This window comes from Gracilinanus agilis, chromosome 4, assembly GCF_016433145.1.
Source record: "Gracilinanus agilis isolate LMUSP501 chromosome 4, AgileGrace, whole genome shotgun sequence".
Classification (NCBI taxonomy): Eukaryota; Metazoa; Chordata; class Mammalia; order Didelphimorphia; family Didelphidae; genus Gracilinanus; species Gracilinanus agilis.
In genome coordinates this window covers 441,211,719-441,232,638 of record NC_058133.1, presented here as the reverse complement: position 1 = coordinate 441,232,638, position 20,920 = coordinate 441,211,719, and the positions used below count along the sequence as shown (strand labels likewise).

Genomic DNA, 20,920 nt, shown 5'->3' with positions numbered 1-20,920 from the left:
AAGTTTTCTGTATTCCTGGAAATCTCTACAGAGCTGGACTTAAAGTTAATTGTTTTAAATTGTTTTAAATATTTATCCTAAAGATAAGCTATACCCACTTTGGGAATTAAGAGATTTGTTTTTTGTTAACCCATTCATAGAGTATGATAAAATAGTGACTTTAATCAACATGCACCAAGCAGCATAATTTACTTTTAAAAATGAGAAAGAGTCAATCATTTCTAAAAATTTATTCTGCAAAAATGAAGACTGAAAGTAATAAGGTTCTTCCAAAATAAGCACAAATACAGGACAATAAGGAAATGTCTCCTATCTCACAATGGGCTGGAGTTCTGTTCCATCGTCATTCCCTAATGACTTTCTGTTTCTTCGTATCCTCGAATCAATTAATTTGTTGCTTCTGTTCACAAAGCTCTGTTAAAAAAAAAAAAAAAGATGGGGAGTGGTTTCCAGTACTAACAGACCATTTTGCCATATGCCGTGTGAGAAATTAATTTTCAGAAATGTTCATCTGTTTAATCAGATGTGAATGAATTAAATGAATTAAAAATAGGTTATCATTAAAAAAAAATGAAAGCATGCAGCTCACAGCGCGAGAATACCTAGTTAGCTTAAAAAAAAATCCAGAACAACAAATTTTTATTTTCTGTCCTAGTAAGTCTTCTAGGACTGAAGGTCAAGGGCTAGGCAAAGAGGGTTAAGTAATTTGCCCAGGGAGCAAGGAAGTGTCTGAGGCCATATTTGAACCCAGATCTTCCTGACTCCAGGAAAAAAAGAGAGAGAGAATCCTGGGACGCCCCATGTTTGTAGGTGGTCTTGGTCTAGCGGCAAAAACTGGAGCAGTACATGCTTGGTCAGACTGCATGGCCATGCCATGACCGGTTTGGGTTGGGATTCTCTAGTTAGCTTTTTAATACCATCATAAATAATGTCTTTTAGGTGACATACCAATATAAACTATAAAATACTGCTCTACATAGCGAATGAATGGCTTCCAGGAGAGATAGAGGTGTCTTTTAGTACAGGATATTTCAGTACATCAGTATACAGTAGGTACTTAATACAAGCTCATTGACTTGATCTGATGTTATTGGTCTGGCCATTCCCTCCATCCATCCATCCACCCATCCAGCAACATTTATTAATGCCAATTATGTGCCAGGCACTATGCTAAGTCCTGGAGAACATAAGCCAAAGATAGCCTCTGCCAGCAATCATTGTTATTATTTTCAGTAAAGGTTTCATAACAATTCAAGTAATACTCTGCAGGAGGATCTTTTTTAAGAGGAGTTTTTCAGGGGAAAAATGTGCTTTGCATTTTCATGATTCATAAATGACTTGCCCAAAGGCACACAGGGAGCAAGTGGCAGGGCTCAGATTTGGATTCATATTTTTTGACCTCAAATTCCGTACTCTGCCCCATGTTGCCTGTTGAACCCACTAAGCCACACAGTCTTCATATGTGGAATGCCTCAATACAAATCCACGTGCAAATTAATTTGCTTACCATTAATTCTTGATCCATAAAATAGGGCTTTTCTGGTGAGCCATCATTTGTTTCCATATCAATGACAAAGCACAAAAACAAGGCGTCCAGCACAGTTTCAAACACTGATAAGAAATTGTGGGCCACTAAATAGGCAAAAAAAGCCACCAATAACAAAGGAATGGCCCATACTTGCAACTCCCGGTGGTAGTTAAAGGCCATCAGCCCTCCAAAAACAGTGAAGTATACCACAAACATCTGTTCAAAAAGCAAAATAAAACAATGGAAATGATTAAAATTCATTTTTGCTAACAAAATAATCTCTCAGTCACACATGTTAGTGACATGTATGTGGAAGAGGACACTGGTTTTTTATTTAAGTAACAATTTTACCCTCAGCCTTTATCCTTGTCCAAGTATCCAATGAAAAGTTTTGCTTTAAGCTTACTCATTACAATTGTTCCCAGAGACAAGATTAAGCCTAAAACTACAGACACACAAACTGAGGCTCCAGTAAATCCTCTAGTTTGTCTAAGGAGTCCCAGATCTGGTTTCCTGAGATATGCCTTAAATCTTGCCTTTGAAAATAGCAGTCAGATCCTAAGCAAATCACTGAGCCTCTCTGATCCCCTTCTGTGAACAGGGGGCTAATATTTCCACTCCCCACCAAATGAGGTGGCTGTAAAATGAAAATATTTTGCAAACCTTAAAAGTGCTACAAAAATAAAAGCCATTTTCCATTACAATGTCCATAGACAGAACATTTAGTAAATGCATTCATTAGATTCTGTGACAAGCATAATTTTTTGTTAGCTTAAGAAAGATAGTTCCAGCAAAACTTCTGCTGCCTGAAAATAATTCACAGAAGAAAGAAAACATGTTAACTTCACTCAAACTTGTGAAATGCAAGTTCATTTTCTTTCTTTCTTTTTTTTTTTTAAACCCTTACCTTCCATCTTGGAGTCAATATTGAGTATTGGCTCCAAGGCAGAAAGCCTCTGCCAGCAATCATTGTTATTATTTTCAGTAAAGGTTTCATAACAATTCAAGTAATACCTCTGCAGGAGGATCATTTTTAAGAGGAGTTTTTCAGGGGAAAAATGTGCTTTGGGTTTTCATGATTCATAAATGACTTGCCCAAGGGTAGGCAATGGGGGTCAAGTGACTTGCCCAGGGTCACACAGCTGGGTGCAAGTTCATTTTCATTACAGCTCTTTGCTCTGGGGAACAATGACTAATAGAGACCCCTGATAGACCCTGCCCAAGTGTGCTGTGTGCCTAGAACAGGGAGGTAATAAGCAAAAACAACTTCGAGAATAATGTGACCGGTTCCAAGAAATACATTCTGAGGCACAACAGCAAGGTGGAGTAGAATCAGAAGATGAATGACTGAGATGGTCATTGAGAAAGGCAGCCTGGCTTAGAGGATGCAGTGCTGCACGCAGTCACCAAAACCAGGTTCACATCCCACATCTGACACTCTCCCAGCTGTTTCATCCTGGTCGAGTACTTAAATTTCCTCTTCTATTAAGAGCTTGGATCAGATGCCTCAGAAGGGCTTCTAGCTTTAAAGCTAAGATCCCATGATTCTCTGTTGAATAGTCTGGAAAAAATGCTCTAGAAGGGACTGGTGAGCTTTAATCTAGGGGGAGAGAGAGAGAGAGAGAGAGAGAGAGAGAGAGAGAGAGAGAGAGAGAGAGAGAGAGAGAGAGAGGCGCAGTGATATCACAAGAGCTATCTTCCAATATCTGACAAGCTCATCAATAGGAGGGGTTAGCTCTAGTCTGTGTGGCTTTGTAAGGCAGAGAAAAATCTAAGGGGTGGAAATCAAAGGGAGGCAGATGAGAATATTAATAGCCTGATAAGGTGTTTTAAGGTTATAAAGTGCTTTGTATAATACATTCTCTCATTTTGGCCATACCATTATTGTAAGGCAATATGAGTTCCAACCAATAATAGCTAGCATTTATATGGTACTTTAAGGTTTGTAAGGTGCTAAATTGGATTTTATTTGATAGGTAACTGCAATAGATACGGTTATCTCTGTGTAACAGAAGAGAAATTGGGTGGGGGTCAGAGATTTGTCCCTTGTTGTGTAGCTACTAAGTGCCAGAGCTGGGATCTGAACTGGGGACTTCTTGACTCCATCCACTAAAGCAGAGCATCATTCAGATAAAAGTTGCTAACCATCAGAGCTGCCCCACAATATAATGGACTGCTTTTTCTAAAGACAGTGAGCTCCCTGTCACAAGAAGAATTCAAGCACAGGCTTCATCTGTCAAAGATGAAATATTCCAGGACAGCTAGGTAGTTCAGAGGATAGAGCACTGGGTCTGGAGTCAGGAAAACTCATCTTCCTGAGTTCAAATCTAACCATAGACACTTTACTGGCTGGATAACCTTGGGCAAGTCACTTAAACCTATATGCCTTAAAAAAAAAAAAGATGAAGGATCATAGAATTGCATAGATTTAGAACCAGAAGTGACCTCAGAGTCCATTGGATCCAATACCTTCGTTTTTATAGAAGAAGCAACCAAGGCATAAGTCAATGACTTGTCCAGGCTCATAGAAACAACTAACATATGCTACATCATTTTATGTGATTTTCCATAAAATCTTAGTCTTTTGAACCTGATCAATACTTTTACTTTTTTTTAAATCAATATTTTAAAATTAGAATGATCCCCATTTTGCAGATGATAAAGAAAACAATCACTTGTCCAAGCCTACCACAGTACGATTAATTTAGGGATACAGATTTCTTTAGTTAGTATTTTGATGATGATATCTCACCTTTCCCAGAAAAATTATGAAGTCTCCAAGACAGGTAATAGAGGCAACATGCCCTGGATTCTTGGATAAAATATTGAGCGTATCCTTTGCAGAGGTACAAAAATCTGTTCCATTGATCGAAGTTGCAATATATGCATTCTGAAAGAAGGAATGATGATTAGAAGAGTTAGAATGTACGTTTTTAGAACTACATTTTGTTGTCTGAAAAGATACAGAAACGAGGAGTTCTAACACTTCTCTTATGACAGTCAGGATTCGGGGAAAACGGAAAAGATTTCTTAATTAATTTTGCAAAAATCTCAGGATCTATAGGAAGCAGAAATGCTTCTGGTCCACCTGCTTCTAACATTTCTCTGGAAACATTAAAAATGCTATAAATTTGCTCTGTTTGTTGGTGGAGATGTGAACTTTTCTGGCCCTCCTGAAGAGCAATATGGAGCTAGGATCCTAAAGTCACTGAACTGTTGCCTATTCTTTGGCTTTGTGATAGCACTATAAGACACATACCCCAAAGAGATTGAAAAAAAAAGAAGGAAAAGGACCCATGTTTACAGAAATATTTGTAGTAACTGGAAATTAAAGGGATGCCTATCTATTGGGGAATGACTTAATGATTATGGTATATAAATGTAAAGAAATATTTCTGTGATGTAAGAAATAATGAGAATGGACTATTTCAGAGGAAACTGGGAAGACCTGTATGAATTGGTGCAGAGTGAAGTAAGCAGAGACAAAGGAGAAAAATCCCTGTGATGACATTCTAAAGGAAAAAAATTGAGACACTCCAGTTCTCTTGCTAGAGAGATGATACTCAAAATGCAAAATGAGACATAATCATTGTAGAATTCATTTTGATGGATTGTACTTTATTTGACATAAGGGTTTTCATTCATTTTCTTTTTTTTTAATTGTTGAATTGGAGGAGAAAGTATAGGGCAGAGAAAGTGAAATGTTTGTTAATCAGAAAAAAGTAACGCTAAACTGGGGGAAAAAATGGCAGAGGTGAATATGGATGCATTGAGTTAGATTTTCTTAGCAATGACACTCTAAGATCTGTAGTGGGCTTGCTTGAATTGTCTTAAATTGTCTCTGCTGAGGTACAAGATGTGGTTTGGGGGTGTGGAACTGGTAATTACACATGTCAGGTCTTGGTTTCCAGCTCTAAAATTGGGTATTTCTGTGATCATGAAAAGGTATATTAGATCAATTTGATTCAACAAACATTTATTAATAACTCACTATATGCCAGATACTGTTCTGGGCACTAGGGATGGAGACAAAAAATGTGGCTCTTAAGAAAGTGTTTCTACTGCTGAGAGAAGAGTAATTTAGTGTATTTGTATTTATAAGTAAATACAAAGCATATAAAAATTAATACAAAGTAATTTTCAAGTGAGAAAAGTTGTAAAACCAGGAGAATCAGAAAAACTCTAGTGTAGGAGATGACTCCTGAACTGTGCTTTAAGGGAACTTGGGAGTGGAGAGGTGGAGATGAGGAAAGAGTACAGTGCGGGCATGGACATAAAGTTGGGAGATGGAATAGTGTGTATTAAAGGGGTGCCCATCTATTGAGAAACGGCTAAGCAATTGCGGTATATGAATGTAATGAAATATTACTATGACATAAGAGATTTTTTTTAATTGAAGAATTTTATTTAACTAATTTAGAATATTTTTCCATGGTTACATGATTCATGTTCTTTCCCTCCTCTTTCCTCCTCCCCCCGTAGCCAATGAGTAATTCCACTGGGTTTTACATATATGACATAAGAGATAACAAAAATGGACTATTTCAGAGGAAACCGTATGAATTGGTACAGTGACATGAGCAGAGACATAGGAAAAAAAAATTCATGTGATGACATTCTAAAGAAAAATCATTTGAAAGACGATTCACTAGTAGACCAGTTTGATTGGAATGGAGAATGGATGAACGGGAGTAATATGAAATAAGAATGGAGCAATAAAGGTAAGAGCTAGATAGTGACAGCTTTAAATGAGAAGCTAAGGATTGCTTCTTACTGTTATCTACAGGATAAACTGACCAAACACACCACACCCACTGCAATCCCAACACAGCAGAAGTTCAGTGATGGCCACCATTGGGCCACCATGGTCTTTCTGAAAGAGAAGGACATGGATAAACAAGGCGGCCTGCCTTCCATCCTCATGATGACATGGCCATCTGATCTCCACCAAATAGGACACATTTGTCATTTAGAAATTCAGAAGTAAGTACTTGGTTTACTAGAAGTAAAGAAAGAATTTGCCACCTGTCTCTATAGATGGTGTAATATGATTACTCCCCACTTACATAGGAATCTCAGGAAAGGGTGGGTCTCAATGCTCACATTCCATTCTATGAAGAGGCTCAACCATTCCACTACAGAGTAGCATGGCATCACCATTAGATTCAGATCTCTTTATTTGCTTCCCAAGTCCTAACTTTCTCCAATAATGCCCAACTGTTGCTACCAAATAATATTTTTGCTGAGATGCCTTTTTTCCCCCCTGCAAGACTGTTAACCTTGTTGAAAACTTTTCGTCTTCCCACCATAAGAAATAAAAATAAATTTGGTCTCTCGGTGAAAATGTTTGATTGATCAAATGGCCCTTTATCAAGTTCTTACAATCCTTCAAATTTCTTTTCACCTATATACTCTTTTTTTTTAATTGATTTTTTTAAAAAGGATGAGATCCGCCCACCAAAAGACAGCATTAAAATCCTTGACAGGGAAATTATATATATTTTCTTGAAGTTACTGCGGTATAGCATTTTGCTTCAAAAGATTTCATACCCACCATCCAACAGGGAGACCTAGAATTAATGTCTGAGTATGTAAGCAGGGGGCTGAGATGGGGTGGGAGGTAGGCAGAAATGCTCAAGGCACAGGAAATGAAATGAAGCTTTCTATAGTTATAACATTAGCTAATTGGCCACTTAGTCAGAAATAGAAATCACTCCTTCGTCAGGAGCAGCTGGAAGATGGATTATACTGTATTTGTAACATATTTAAAATCCTGCTCTGAGTACTGGTATGTTGGGCTGGACCAGAATTTCAGGGATGGTTGTGTTAGAGGAATCTGTAAACCCTGATATTTATCTAAGGATTAGGGCATTTGCTGGTGTGCTTGGGAAAGGTTTTCAAGAGATCCTAGAAGCTAATCTTTTCAGGACAATAGAAAAAAGAGACTCAAGGTAGTATATCTTATTAGGAGGCAAAATTTCTCAATATTCAGGTTCTATAGGGGAGGCTCATAGGACCACAAAGGAGAAAAAATTGTCCCAGCTTTAGAGGAAATCTAAGTCCAACCCTCTCATTTTATGGATGAAGGATGTAAAGCTCTGGGAAGTTATACGTGACTTGGTTAGGGTTAGATATGTAATAAGTGGGAGAGAGAGGATTTGAACTTGGAACTTTGGGTCCTCAATCCATTGATTCTTTCCACTGAAACTTCAAATCTCTGTCTCTCTCACTTTTAAAGATTGAGTCTCTCTAGCTTACCCAGAAAGAATGTGAATTGCACTCCTCAGATTCATTCTGATTATCTGGTCCATTTTCCAATCTGGGCTAGTTCTTTATGTAACCTGGCTTCCCACTGCAAATATGGAATTCTTGAGGGCCCTTCATATTAACAGGAAACTTTGGGTAGATACCCACTCAATTTTAGTCCACCATAACTCATCTCTCCTATAGAGATCCCCCAGCCTTAGCCTCCCTGGTAGCTGGAATGATAGAAATATACTACTCTACTCCGCCATATTGAAAGTTCAACCTCCTAGAACATTTGAGTTCTGGCTACCTTTTAAAAGATAGTCTACAAACGTCTTAGGGAGATACAGCGGAAGTCTCCCTATCCTGACATAAATGAAGAAGAACATTACTTTAATAATTTTCTGCTTCTGGAAATCACAGGATCTCAGAAAGGATCTCAGAGACCATCTAGTCTTTTCTATTATTGATAAAATATCCTCTCCACAACATACCTGCCTAGTGGTCATCCAACCTCTGCTATCCAATGAGGGGAAATCCATTACCTCCCATTTCCAATTTGGATAGCTCTCATTGTTAGGAAGATATCCCTAAAGGTGGTCCTCAGATATGCAAATTCTTTGTGTTACAATGGAGTGTGGGTGTTTTGGTCTAGATCTGTGATTTCATTGATGTAGATCAGTGATTCCCAAAGTGGGTACCACTGCCCCCTCGTGGGTGCTGCAGCAATGTGGGTGGGTGGTGATGGCCACAGGGGCATTTATCTTTCCTATCAATTGCTATTAAAATTTTAAAAAATTAATTTCCAGGGGGCTAAGTAATATTTTTTCTGGAAAGGGGGAGGTAGGTCAAAAAAGTCTGGGAACCACTGATGTAGACCAATTTCTGGTAAGGATACTTTTTCTACCAGTGCAGGTTATCATTCATTTCTGCAATTTATAGACTTAAAGAGTAACTTGAGGGGAGGGGCAGCTGGGTAGCTCAGTGGATTGAGAACCAGACCTAGAAATGGGAGGTCCTAGGTTCAAATCTGGCCTCAGACACTTCCTAGCTGTGTGACCCTGGGCAAGTCACTTAACCCCTATTGCCTAGCCCATACCACTCTTCTGCCTTGGAGCCAATACACAGTATTGACTCCAAGATGGAAGGTGAGGGTTAAAAAAAAAAGTAACCTGGGGCTTTGAGAGCTTAATAACGTTCTCAGGGTCACAAAGCCAGGGTTAGAGATGAGACTTGAAGCTAGGTCTACCTGATATTGAAGTCTGCTCTCTGTCCACAACGTCTCATTGTACTTGAAGTCATATGGGCTATTTGATGCTGATACTTGATTCAAAGGAAGTACACTCCCGAATCACTTAGAGCCATTCTCAACAAAATTGTTTTGCTCGTTAAATACTCTGATCTTCTCCAAAAAGACTCAGGATGGTATAAAAGTCTCTCATAATCACCAAATTAAAAAACAACCACCACACCTTCTTTCTGTCTTAGAATCAATACTAAATATTGATTCCAAGGCAGAAGAGTAGTTAGTTCCAGGCAAATGGGGTTAAGTGACTTGCCCAGGGTCATAGAGCTAGGAAGTGTACGAGACCAGATTTGAACCCAGGACCTCTCATTTCTAGCTCTCTATCCACTGACCCACCTAGCTAACCTCATGATCACCGAATTAAAAAAAAAAGTAATCATTAAAATATTATTTAAAATCAGGTCTCGTTCTTTTAATGCTTGTATACTTTTCATTCACTTGTAGTAAATACAAGGGGCTCTGAGCTATTTCCACCAGAATGGCCCAGGGTTAGCTCAGCCCTACAAGGGGAGTGCACTGCAATTTATTCTCCTCCTCACTACAATCTCTTTCACTGAAATCCCAAAGATTTAATGGAGAACAGGGAGGGTGCAACTCATTCATTGGTTTACTTTGAATATATATATGGATCAAAAAATATTATATATATGGAGAGAGGAGATAGACTATATATATATATATATAGAGAGAGAGAAAGAGAGAGACAGAGAGACAGAGAGACAGAGAGAGACAGAGACAGAGACAGAGAGAAAAGATACTAATGTAGATTTGATGTGGAGAAAATGCTTCTGTACCTTAAATCTAACAGAAGCCATCATTGTCCTGTCATTGATCTCATTTTAACAGAAAGCCAGAATTTTCTCTTCCAGGAAACTGAAACAGTGTCTTGTTGGAAAGAGAAACTAAACATACAATGGTTTATAATTCAATAATTCAAATGGCTTGAGAAACTCATCATTGTGGAGACTCTCTCTAACTGTGTAGGCCAAGAAGGTTGAGACTCATCTGAACCCTGTTAAGCATTCCAAGAATTTTTACTGGCTGTTCCCTGTGCTTGGAATTTTGTCTCTGCTCGTCTCTGTCTCCTGGATTTTCCGGCTTCCTTTGAGACTTGTACAAGAAGTCTTTCCCATTCCCCCTTCATACCAGGGCTTTCCTTTTGTGATTACCTCCAAGTTAGCTTTGTCTGTCTTGTTTGGACATAGTCGTTTGCATTAGACAGTGAGAGAAGGGACTAATTTTGTCTTTCTTGGGAGCTACCAGCATTTATTTGCACAATAACTGGCACGTAGTAGGCACTTTGTAAAGGTATGTTGACAAGGATTCTTGTCACTGTCTCTGCAGATGCTCTACAGAGGCTACATCCAAAGAATCAGAGATCTTCCCCTGGTGTAGAGGATAGGGGTCTGGCCTTGGCACCAGGGGGACATCTGTTCTAATCTTTCCTCAGGTACCTACTTGTTGTCAAATTAATTAGTTTCGAAGTTCTAGGGAAACTCTCAAAAGGCTATCTGCTAATTGCTGATGAGTTATTGATTAATTAAATTAAATTAAAGGAGTTGCCATTTCTAGATTTCCTACACTGTTGTTGTTGAGTTGTTTTCATTTGGGTCTAACTCCTTATGACCCTGTTTAGAGTTTTTTTGGCAAGATACCAGGGACAGTTTGCCATTTCCTCCTCCAGCTCATTTTAGAGATGAGGAATCTGAGACAAACAGGGTTAATCGATTTGCCCGGGGTCATATAACTAGTAAGTGTCTGAGGCCAGATTTGAACTCTGGTCTTCCTGACTTTAGGCCCTGTGCTCTATCCATTGTGCTCACCTAGATGCCCTCCTCACAATGATAATAGGTTCATAACTCACACAGCTCCTTTTTTCCTAGTCCTAAACTTTCTCATCTTTTTCTTTTTTCTTTTCTTAAAAATTTAATAACAACAAAAACTATAGTTTGTAAAAAAAAATTAAGAATTAAGTTACTTTCTGAAAAAGGGCAAAGGCATTTGCCAAGGAGTCTGGCAGGACAAAAATCAACTTTCATTTTGGAATGAATTCCTGGTATGCATTGACTCAAAGCAATAACTACTTTCCTTTCATGCTATGTGAGGGGTGAAAGGCATCAAAGCATACTACACAGAGAAGTGGCCTGAAAATCCAAAAGACTCCCAGGATTCAAGTCCTGCCTTTACAGGAATCATTGTGTGACCTTGGCCAAGTCACTTAACCTCCAAGTGCCCCAGGCCTCTCTGTAGCACTCTAATGGGAGAACAGTAGTTGACTTGTATTAGTGAAGAGTGGTTCCCTCTGGGGAATTCTGTATGCCAACAGAATCACAGGTTTGGACCAAAAGCTCCCCAAACCCCCAAATGCTTGGACTATGACAGAAAGCTTCTGACAAGAATTAGTCCATTTAGTTTGTCAGGAAAATAGCTATTTCATAGTGCACCAGAAATGTAAGAATAATCGGCTACAGCCCAACGATATGAGTTAAGAAAAACTGCTTGGTTCCCAGAATTATGCTGGTATTGACATGCTCTTCCAGAACTAAACGAAATACCAGGGAAATCACAGTCGACAAAATGGACTAGTAGATTTAATCTATAGTGACACATACATGCACAATCACACAAGAGCTGGGACAGTTTTGCCTTTCTATTTGTATATCCAAACTTAGTACAAGGCTTTAGACACAGTGAACTCTCAAGAAATGCTTCATTGTTTCAGGTCTGAATTGAAATCTGAGCCCTGTTTTATCACAAGCTCTTCAAGTTTGGCTATTCCATTAGAAATTCTTGGGCCAGGGCGATACCAAAAGTAAATCTGGGGAACAAAGAATAGTTGTCAGGTCTATGGAGAAGGGAGGAATTTATGACTAAACATGAGATAGAGAACATCACAAGATGTAAAATGAAAAATTTTGATTATATGAAATTAAAAAGTGTTTGTACAAACAAAAAGACCTATGTAACGAAGATTAGAAAGAATACAACAAAGTGGGAAAAAACAGCAAATTTCTCTGATAAAATTCTTATTTCTCAAATATGTAGAGAAGTCAGTCAAATTTATAAGAATACAAGTCATTCTCCAATTGACAAATGGTCAAAGGACATGAACAAGCAGTTTTCAGATGAAGAAATCAAAGCCATCAACAATCATAAGAAAGAATGTTCTAAGACACTCTAGATTAGAGAAATGCAAATTAAAACAACTCTGAAGTACCACCTTACAGCTATAAGACTGGCCATTATGACAGTAAAGTGATAAATGCTTGAGGGGATGTGGTAAAATTGGGACACTAATACATCATTGGTGGAGTTGTGAACTCCACCAACCATACTGGAGGGCATTTTGGAACTATGGCCAAAGGGCTATAAAACCAGGGAATTTTTGGACACATTATGGTATATGAGGAATACTATATGGTATATGATGGAATACTATTGTACTATAAGAAATGATGAACAGGATTATTTCAGGAAAAGCTGGAAAGACCTATGTGAACTAATGCAGAGCAAAATAAGCAAAACCAGGAGAACACTGTAAACAGTAACAGGAATATTGTATGATAATCAACTGTGAAAGACATGGCTACTCTCAGCAATGCAATGATCAAAGACAATTCTGAAGGACTTATAACAAAGATTGTTTTCTACCTCCAGAAAAAGAACTGTTAGAGCTGGAATGCAGATCAAAGCATATTATTTTCACTTTATTTTCATTTTTTAATTAATTAATTAAAATCCAACCATCATCTTTATTTATTTATTTTTGGTTTTGGTTTCATGAGTATTTTCTTATAGTAATGACCAATTTAGCATGATAATACATGTGGAACCCAGATCATATTGCTTGTCATCTTAGGGAGTGGGGAGGGAAGAAAGGGAAGGGGACAATTGAAAATTGTTATTACATGAAATTGGAAAAATAAAATATTAAAAAAAAGAAACTCTTGGGCTTATGTACTTCTAGCATTCACTAAACTATTTCTATTCTGGTCACCCCAGAAATTCACCCATCTGGCTACGAAATCAAAGGAAGCAATGAGTGGGGAAATGTGTTGGTCTTCAGGCTAAGATAAGTAGGTGGTATTATGGGGTCTAGAGATTTTCATGCCTCAATGTCCTGAAAATGGAAATAAGGCAAGGCCTCCATTTTGTTATTAAGTAAGCTTAAGAGCCCCTAATATCTTATGTTCCCTGGATTTTTGATAGTTATTGGAGAAAGGAAGGACAGCCCCCAAAGACACAAAAAATATCAATGGCAGACATTCTTGTCATAGCAGAAAATTGGGAGGAACATTGAACAAATTGTGGAAATTAATGAAATGAAATTATTGTTGTGATGTCCAAAATGTTTGAAATGAAGAATTAAAAAAAAAAAACAACTGGGAAGACTTGCATGAACTAAAACCGTATGAAATAAGAGGAACCTGGAAAGCAGTTCATAGTCATGACTAAATGTTATTTCAGAGAACCGAGAGTAAAGCATGAATCTTACTTTTTCAACAGAGAGGTGGTAGGCTTAGTAGAATATAATTATTAACCAACTAGATAACATTTATTAAATGCCTGCTTTGGGCCAGTGAATAGAATTCCAGGCCAGGTGTCAGGAAGACTCATCTTCCTGAGTTCACATCTAGCCTCAGATCCTTACACTAGGAGTTACTTTGTCCTGTTTGCCTCAGTTTTCTCATCTGTAAAATGACCTGCAGAAGGAAATGGCAAACCACTTCAGAATCTTTGCCAAGAAAACCCCAAATGAGGGGGCAGCTGGACTGAGAGCCAGGCCTAGAGATGGGAGGTCCTAGGTTCAAATATGGCCTCAGACACTTCCCAGCTGTGTGACCCTGGGTAAGTCACTTGACCCCCATTGCCTACCCTTACCAATCTTCTGCCTAGGAGCCAATACACAGTATTGATTCCGAGATGGAAGGTAAGGGTTTAAAAAAAAAAGAAAGAAAACCCCAAATGAGGTCAGAAAGAGTCCAACATAGTTGAAAATGTCTGAATGAGAAGGGAAAATGGGCCAGGAACGGTGTTAAGTGTCAGATATTGAGACAAATAGGAAACATTTTCCCTTAAGGAATTTGCAATCTATCCAAGGAGACAATATGCACCTCTAAAAGTGTACAGAAAATATATCAAAAAGAAATGCACCTATTGGGGCAGGGGAGGTGTTATTGGGAGAGAGAGGAGGAGAGCAAAGAACTCAGCTAGAAAGTGATGCCTGAGCTGAGTTTTAAGGCAAACTCTGAAGGCTCCCTGAAGGCAGGGACTTTCTTACTTTGTATTGTAACTACTTAGTAGCTAGCAACATAGTGTTTAGATGCTTGTTGGTTAACTGACTATCGGTCCAGAAAGAAACTTATTTTTTAAACTCTTAACTTTCTGTGTTAGCATTGATACTAAATATCGGTTTCAAGGCAGAAGAACAGAACAGTAAGGGCTAAGCAAATAGGGTTAAGTGACTTGCCCAGGGTCATCCAGCTGGGAAGTGTCTGAGTCCAGATTTGAACCCAGGAATTTCTGTCTCTGGGTCTGGCTCTCTATCCACTGAGCCACCCAGCTGCCCCCATGTATCTATTTTCAGATACAGCCAATATGTGGATTCTTTCTGCTTGGTTGGATTTATTTGCTGGTTGGGATTTAGAAGGGGTGGGTGGTAGTTATCTGGCTGACCCAGTTCTCTTTAGTTCTCGAAGGGCCATGAATTGACTATTACCTTCTTTTGCCCTCTACCAATTTCCCTGTAGCAAGCAGGGGGTTTCAAAATGACTCAAAACTCAAAAACAAAGCTGTCTTGGTGGTCTGTAGAAGCAGGAGGTCCTTAATGCATGTTGGCTGAGGAGGATGGTGTTTCTCTAGCAGAAAAGCATTTTTTTTTCAAAACCCTGACTTTCTGTCTTAGTATCAAACTCCAAGACAGAGGGGCAAGGGCTAGGCAAAATGGGGTTAAGTGACTTGCCCAGGGTCACACAGCTAGGAAGTATCTGAGGCCAGATTTGAACCTAGGACCTCCCGTCTCTAGATATGGCTCTCAGTCCACTGAGCCACCCAGCTGTCCCTTTGAAAAGCATTTATTTTTTTTTAAACCCTTAACTTCTGTGTATTGGCTCATAGGTGGAAGAGTGGGCAATGGGGGTCAAGTGACTTGCCCAGGGTCACACAGCTGGGAAGTGTCTGAGGCCGGATTTGAACCTAAGACCTCCTGTCTCTAGGCCTGACTCTCAATCCACTGAGCTACCCAGCTGCCCCTGAAAAGCATTTCTTAAAAGAAGGACTGACTTAACATTTAACCTTTCCCTCCTCCTCAACTTAATCAAAGTTGCACATGAAGGATCTTGGTATTAGATCAAAGCAATGCCAACAATACATAGTCTGTACTGTCAAGACCCTCTCTTCCATAATACATGTATAACTCAGTGGAGTTGCTCAGTGGCTCTGGGAGGGGGGGAGGGAAAAGGAGAGGGAAAGAACATAAATCATGTAACCATGGAAAAATCCTCTCAAATAAATAAATAAAAATTTTAGAAAGACCCTCTCTTTCATTTTTCAGTTATTCATAAATCAGTTATTAAGTGCCTATTACATACTAAGCATTATGACAGGGGCTAGAGATCCAAAAAGGCTCTTACAACCTAATGGAGCAGACAACATACAAACAACTATATACAAGGTAAGTCCTGTACCTGACAAAGAGGAAATAATTAAAGGAGGAAAGGCACTGGAATTAAGAAGGGTCAGGGAAGGCTGCTTATAGAAGCTAGGATGCTAGCTGGGATTTAAAAGGAAGCCAGGGAGGGCAGTAGTCAGAGCTGAGTAGGGAGAATGTTCCAGACATGGAAGACAATTAGAGAAAACACCTGCAGCCCACAGAGGGAGTGTCTGATTTGTGGGACAGCCAGGAAGCCAGTGTCACTGGATCAAAAAGAATGTGTTGGTGACAGCAAAGGAAAATAATAAATGTTGGACGGGATGTGGCAAAATTGAGACATTAATGCACTGCTGGTGGAGTTGTGAATTGATCCAACCATTCTGGAAAGCAATTTGGAACTCTGCCCAAAGAGCGCTAAAAGACTGCCTGCCTTTTGATCCAGCCATACCACTGCTGGGTTTATACCCCAAAGAGATAATAAGGAAAAAGACATGTACAAAAATATTTATAGCCGCACTCTTTGTGGTAGCAAAAAATTGGAAAATGAGGGAATGCCCTTCGATTGGGGAACGGCTGAACAAATTGTGATGGAATACTATTGTGCTGAAAGGAATAAAGAACTGGAGGAATTACATGTGAACTGGAATGACCTCCAGGAATTGATGTAGAGTGAAGGGAGCAGAACCAGGAGAACCTTATACATAGAGATGGATACACTGTGGTACAATCAAATGTAATGGACTAGCAGCAATGTAAGGATCCAGAGCAAGGCTGAGGGACTTATAAGAAAGAACACTATTCACATCCAGAGAAAGAACTGTGGGAGGAGAAACACAGAAGAAAAACAACTGCTTGATCACATGGTTCAATGGGGATATGATTGGGGATGTAGACTCTAAACAATCATCTTAGTACAAATACTAATATTATGGAAATAGGTCTTGATCAATGACACATGTAAAACCCAGTGGAATTGCTTGTTGGCTTTGGGAGTGGGGTGGAAAGAGGGAAGGGAAAGAACATGAATCATGTAACCATGGCAAAATATTCTAAATTAATTAATTAAATAAAAATTTTTAAGTAAAAAAAAGAATGTGTTGGGGAGTAAGGCATAAGAAGATTGCAAAAGGCAAAGATAGGGTTTTAAATATCAAATCAAGCATTTTGGATTTGATCTTGGGGACAACAGGAAGCTAGTGGAGTTTTCACTTTAGGAAAATACTTTACTACTTGAATGGAGGATGGATTGGAATGGGGAGAGACTTGAAGCAGGTTGATTTGCTAGTAAACTATTGTAATAATGTAGGAGTGAGGTGATGAAGGTCGCTACTTGAAGGATGATGTCAGGAGAAAATGACAGAGGGAGATGGAGGGTTTGCCAGAGAGAGGCAGAGACAGAGAGACAGAGGCAGAGACAGAGACAGACACAGAGAAAATGAGGAATACAGAATGACTTCTAGGTAATGAACCTGGGAATTAGGATGATGGTCTTCCTTACTACAGTAATAAGGAAGGTAGGAGGAGATGAGGATTTAAGGGGAAAGCTAATGTGTTCTGTCAGCTGGACATCCAGTTTGAGATATCAGAAAGGCAGTTCAAGATGCAATATTGGAGGTCAGCTGAGAGATTGGGGCAAGAAAGGTAGATTTGAGAATCATTGCCATAGAGATAGTAATTAATTCCATGGGAGCTGATGAGATCCTGCCTTCTCAAGCCACACACCCTCATTTAATCCTTGCAGAAAACCTGAGTCAAGGTGAGTAACATCAGTGAAATTCAAACAAGGTGAGGGTAGCATTTGTTGTTTTCTTAAGTTTTGTTTTTTTTAATGGTCAAATATTTATCTTCTCCCCCCCCCCACCAGAAAAAAAAGAGGAAAAATTAACTCCTGCCTTTAAATACCATTAGAAGGAAGATAAAATAAGTCTGGTTTCTCTCTAGAGAACAGAAACCAGTTTCTCTATTCCCTCATTCCCTATCCCATCCAATTTTCATAAAGGAATCCCAGGTCATATAGATCATAACATTTTAGAGAGCCTTGAGGAGCCAGAGACTCTCCCTCTAGTCTGAGAGGGGATTATGATAGGATGGGGTGAGGAGGAATCGGAGATGGCACAGTTGGGGATGTTTATGTATTTCTACATACCATACATTTTGAAAAGACCACTGCAGGCACCCTTGTGATCTGAGGAATACAGAGTGAGCCAGGCTGAGGAGGCAAGCAAGGGCCTGACCTGGTCAGCTTCATGAGGAAAGCCATGTGGCCAAGAGACAGGCCGTAAATGGAAAGGGCCCAGTTTGCTGAGGATAACGTCTGCTCTGTGTGGCAGCTGAGCTCCTTACTTTGGGGTGATACTCCAAGAAAATGAGGTCGCGGGAAGATGATTACCATGGCAACAGATTTGTTTCCCTTTTCAAACATCAAAGAATAAGAGTCAGGTCTACTAATTTAGCCTCTTTCTGGTGCTTTTGCTTGGAGTTGTGTGTGTGTGTACACATACAAGGGCGTAAATGTATATATATGTGTGTGTATACACGTGTCTGTACAGAAGTGTGCATGTGGGATGGCTAGGAAGCTCAGTGGATAGAGAACCCGGTCTGGAGTCAGGAGGACCTGGGTTCAAATCTGGTCTCAGACCCTAACTAGCTGTGTGATTCTGGGCAAATCACTTCACCCCAGTTGTCCAGCCCTTACCACTCTTCTGCCTTAGAACCAATACTTGTATAAATTTTAAGAAAGGGTTTAAAAAAAAAACAAACAACAAAACAGGGGGCAGCTGGGTAGCTCAGTGGATTGAAAGCCAGGCCTGGAGAGGGGAGATCTTGGGTTTAAATCTGGCCTCAGACACTTCCTAGCTTATCAGCCAGGACTGATGAAAGGTGGGGCTGGTTGCCTTTCACTGGACCTGGATTTTTGTTGAGTTCCAAGATGAATCCCTAGAAGGTTGTACATTTTACTTCTGAGGTGAGCCAAAAGCTTATCAAAATGTCTATTTTAGCATTTGCTTGGCCCACACCAATGATGTTGTTAACTGGGAAAAAATGGGAAGACATGAATCTAAAGGGTTGCCCACATAAGAGTCTAGGACGATATCTGATTTAAGATCATTGGATCATAGATCTTAGAGTTGGAAGAAACTTTAGAGATCTTGAACCTTTCTTTCCAAACTCCTCCACCCTCTGTGATATGTGGTATGATGAGGGCTCCTTCTCACTTTCCGATTCTGTAATCTCGGAGTATCATCTCCCATGAAGGTCAAAAACTATCTTTGATTCGGCAGCTAGGTGGCTCAATGGATAGAGAGCCAAGCCTAGAGACAGGATGTCCTGGATTCAAATCTGGTCTCAGATCCTTCTTACTTGTATAACCCTGGGCAAGCCACTTAACAAGCCATTGCCTACCACTTACTGTTCTTCTGCCTTGGAATCAATATACAGTATTGATTCTAAAACAGAAGAAAAAGGTTTTAAAAATTAACTTAACAAATATATCCTTGAAATTGCTTGAGGCACAAAAGTGATTAAGTGACTTGTCCAAGGTCACACAGTAGATATGTAGATATGAGGCATGATTTGAACCTTCCCAATTCTAAGCCTAACACTCTGCAACCATATGTTATCTCTTGACATGTTCTTTTTACTTTTGTATAGTGTGTTCCCCTTGCCTGGAAAATTCTTCCTTATCACTTGTCTCCTCTCCTTTCAAAGCTCACCTCTTTCAAGGGACCTTTCTGGATATGATTCTTCCACACAATTGCTAGTGCTCTTCCCCCACCCTACAAACTACTTTGTCACATATCTCTTTATATATTGTTTTTTCCTTTATTATTTTATTTTTTTATTGATTAAAAAATTTTTCCATGGTTACATGATTCAAGTTCTTTCCCTCCCCTCCTTTAACCCCTCCTTCTTTAGCTAACACGCAATTCCACTGGGTTACATTGTTTTTTCCTATAGTCAAATGTAAGCTTCTTGAGGGCAGGGACATTTCCTATATTTTTTCTTAGGAGGCACTAAAATGACTGTTTAATTAATCAGACTTTTTTTTTTACAAATATGTCCTTTTTTAAAAAATCCATCATTGTCTATGTTAGTAACAATTTTAAAACCAGAAGGGCAAGGGCTAGGCAAACACAGTTAAATGACTTGCTCAGGATCACATAGTTAGGAGGTCATATTTGAACCCAAGACCTCCCATCTTCAGGTTTACTGTTCTATCCATTGTATCACCTAGTTGCCCCCAAATACGTTCTTTCATTTGATCATGAGGACAACCTTTGAGATAGACAGGGCAGGAATCATTATTCTCATTTTATAGATGAGGAAACTAAAGACAGAAATGCATGTAGATGACTTGTCTAAGGTCACTCAAGCTAAAAAAAGTGGCAGAAAAGAGATTCAAATTCACCTGTGGATATCATAAGAAGTGGTAATTAGCTGCTCCTCCTACATGTAGAATTGACTAGTCTAACCTATTGACTGCAAGGGAACAAAAGATCAACACTGCCTCACCCTCCTCCCTAACCACTCCGTGGTACATAATTCAAGTACAAAGCCTTCCCCTGTATCACCTGCTTCCTTGTTTATTAGGAAGTTTTATTTAGCTAAGGTTTTCCTGTGGCTCAGAGCTCACAGATGGGGGCTCTTTCCTGGAGTACCTTTCCAGCTTAACCAGGAAATGTTATGAAGGGAAGGTTCCAAGGTTTTGGAAGTAAGGGCAACTGCTAGAAACTGAAAGTTGTAAAAGACCAGCAGAATCATAGAGTTGAAGCAGGGTGACTGTTTGAGTGCTATGGGTAACATCCCTAGCCTCCTCCTGAGGCCCTGTGAGTTTGCTTTTTTTCAGAGTAATGGGAACAAAGGGGAAATATGTATATCTCACCATTTGACTCACCCTTGGGAATCTCACTTAACCCTGTTGGCCTCAGTTTCCTTATCTATAAAATGAGCTGGGAAAAAATGGCAAACCACTCTATTATCTCTGCCAAGAAAACCCCAAATGGGGTCATGAAGAGCCAGACATGATTGAAATGACTGAACAAAACAAACAAAAAAAAAAAGAGTGCGTAAGTGGGGGATTCTACATATAGACCTTTTCGTTCGTTCCTTCCTTCCTTCGTTCCTTCCTTCATTCCTTCCTTCGTTCCTTCCTTCGTTCCTCCCTCCCTCCCTTCCTTCCTTCCTTCCT

General features: G+C 39.4%; 1 protein-coding gene across 4 annotated transcripts in view; it reads right to left on the bottom strand.

The window, feature by feature from the left end:
- Window positions 1-215: 215 nt before the first annotated feature.
- The window catches only part of SLC44A3 (solute carrier family 44 member 3), a 105,327-nt gene continuing 84,622 nt past the window's right edge, over window positions 216-20,920 (bottom strand). For all 4 annotated transcript variants that reach the window (XM_044672078.1, XM_044672079.1, XM_044672080.1 and 1 more), the window contains exons 11-13: window positions 4,281-4,418; window positions 1,508-1,744; window positions 216-414 (exon numbers count right to left, since the gene is read on the bottom strand). In XM_044672078.1, coding sequence (XP_044528013.1) covers window positions 310-414; window positions 1,508-1,744; window positions 4,281-4,418 — 480 coding nt within the window. In that variant the 3' untranslated portion in view covers window positions 216-309. The remainder of the gene's footprint in view (window positions 415-1,507; window positions 1,745-4,280; window positions 4,419-20,920) is intronic.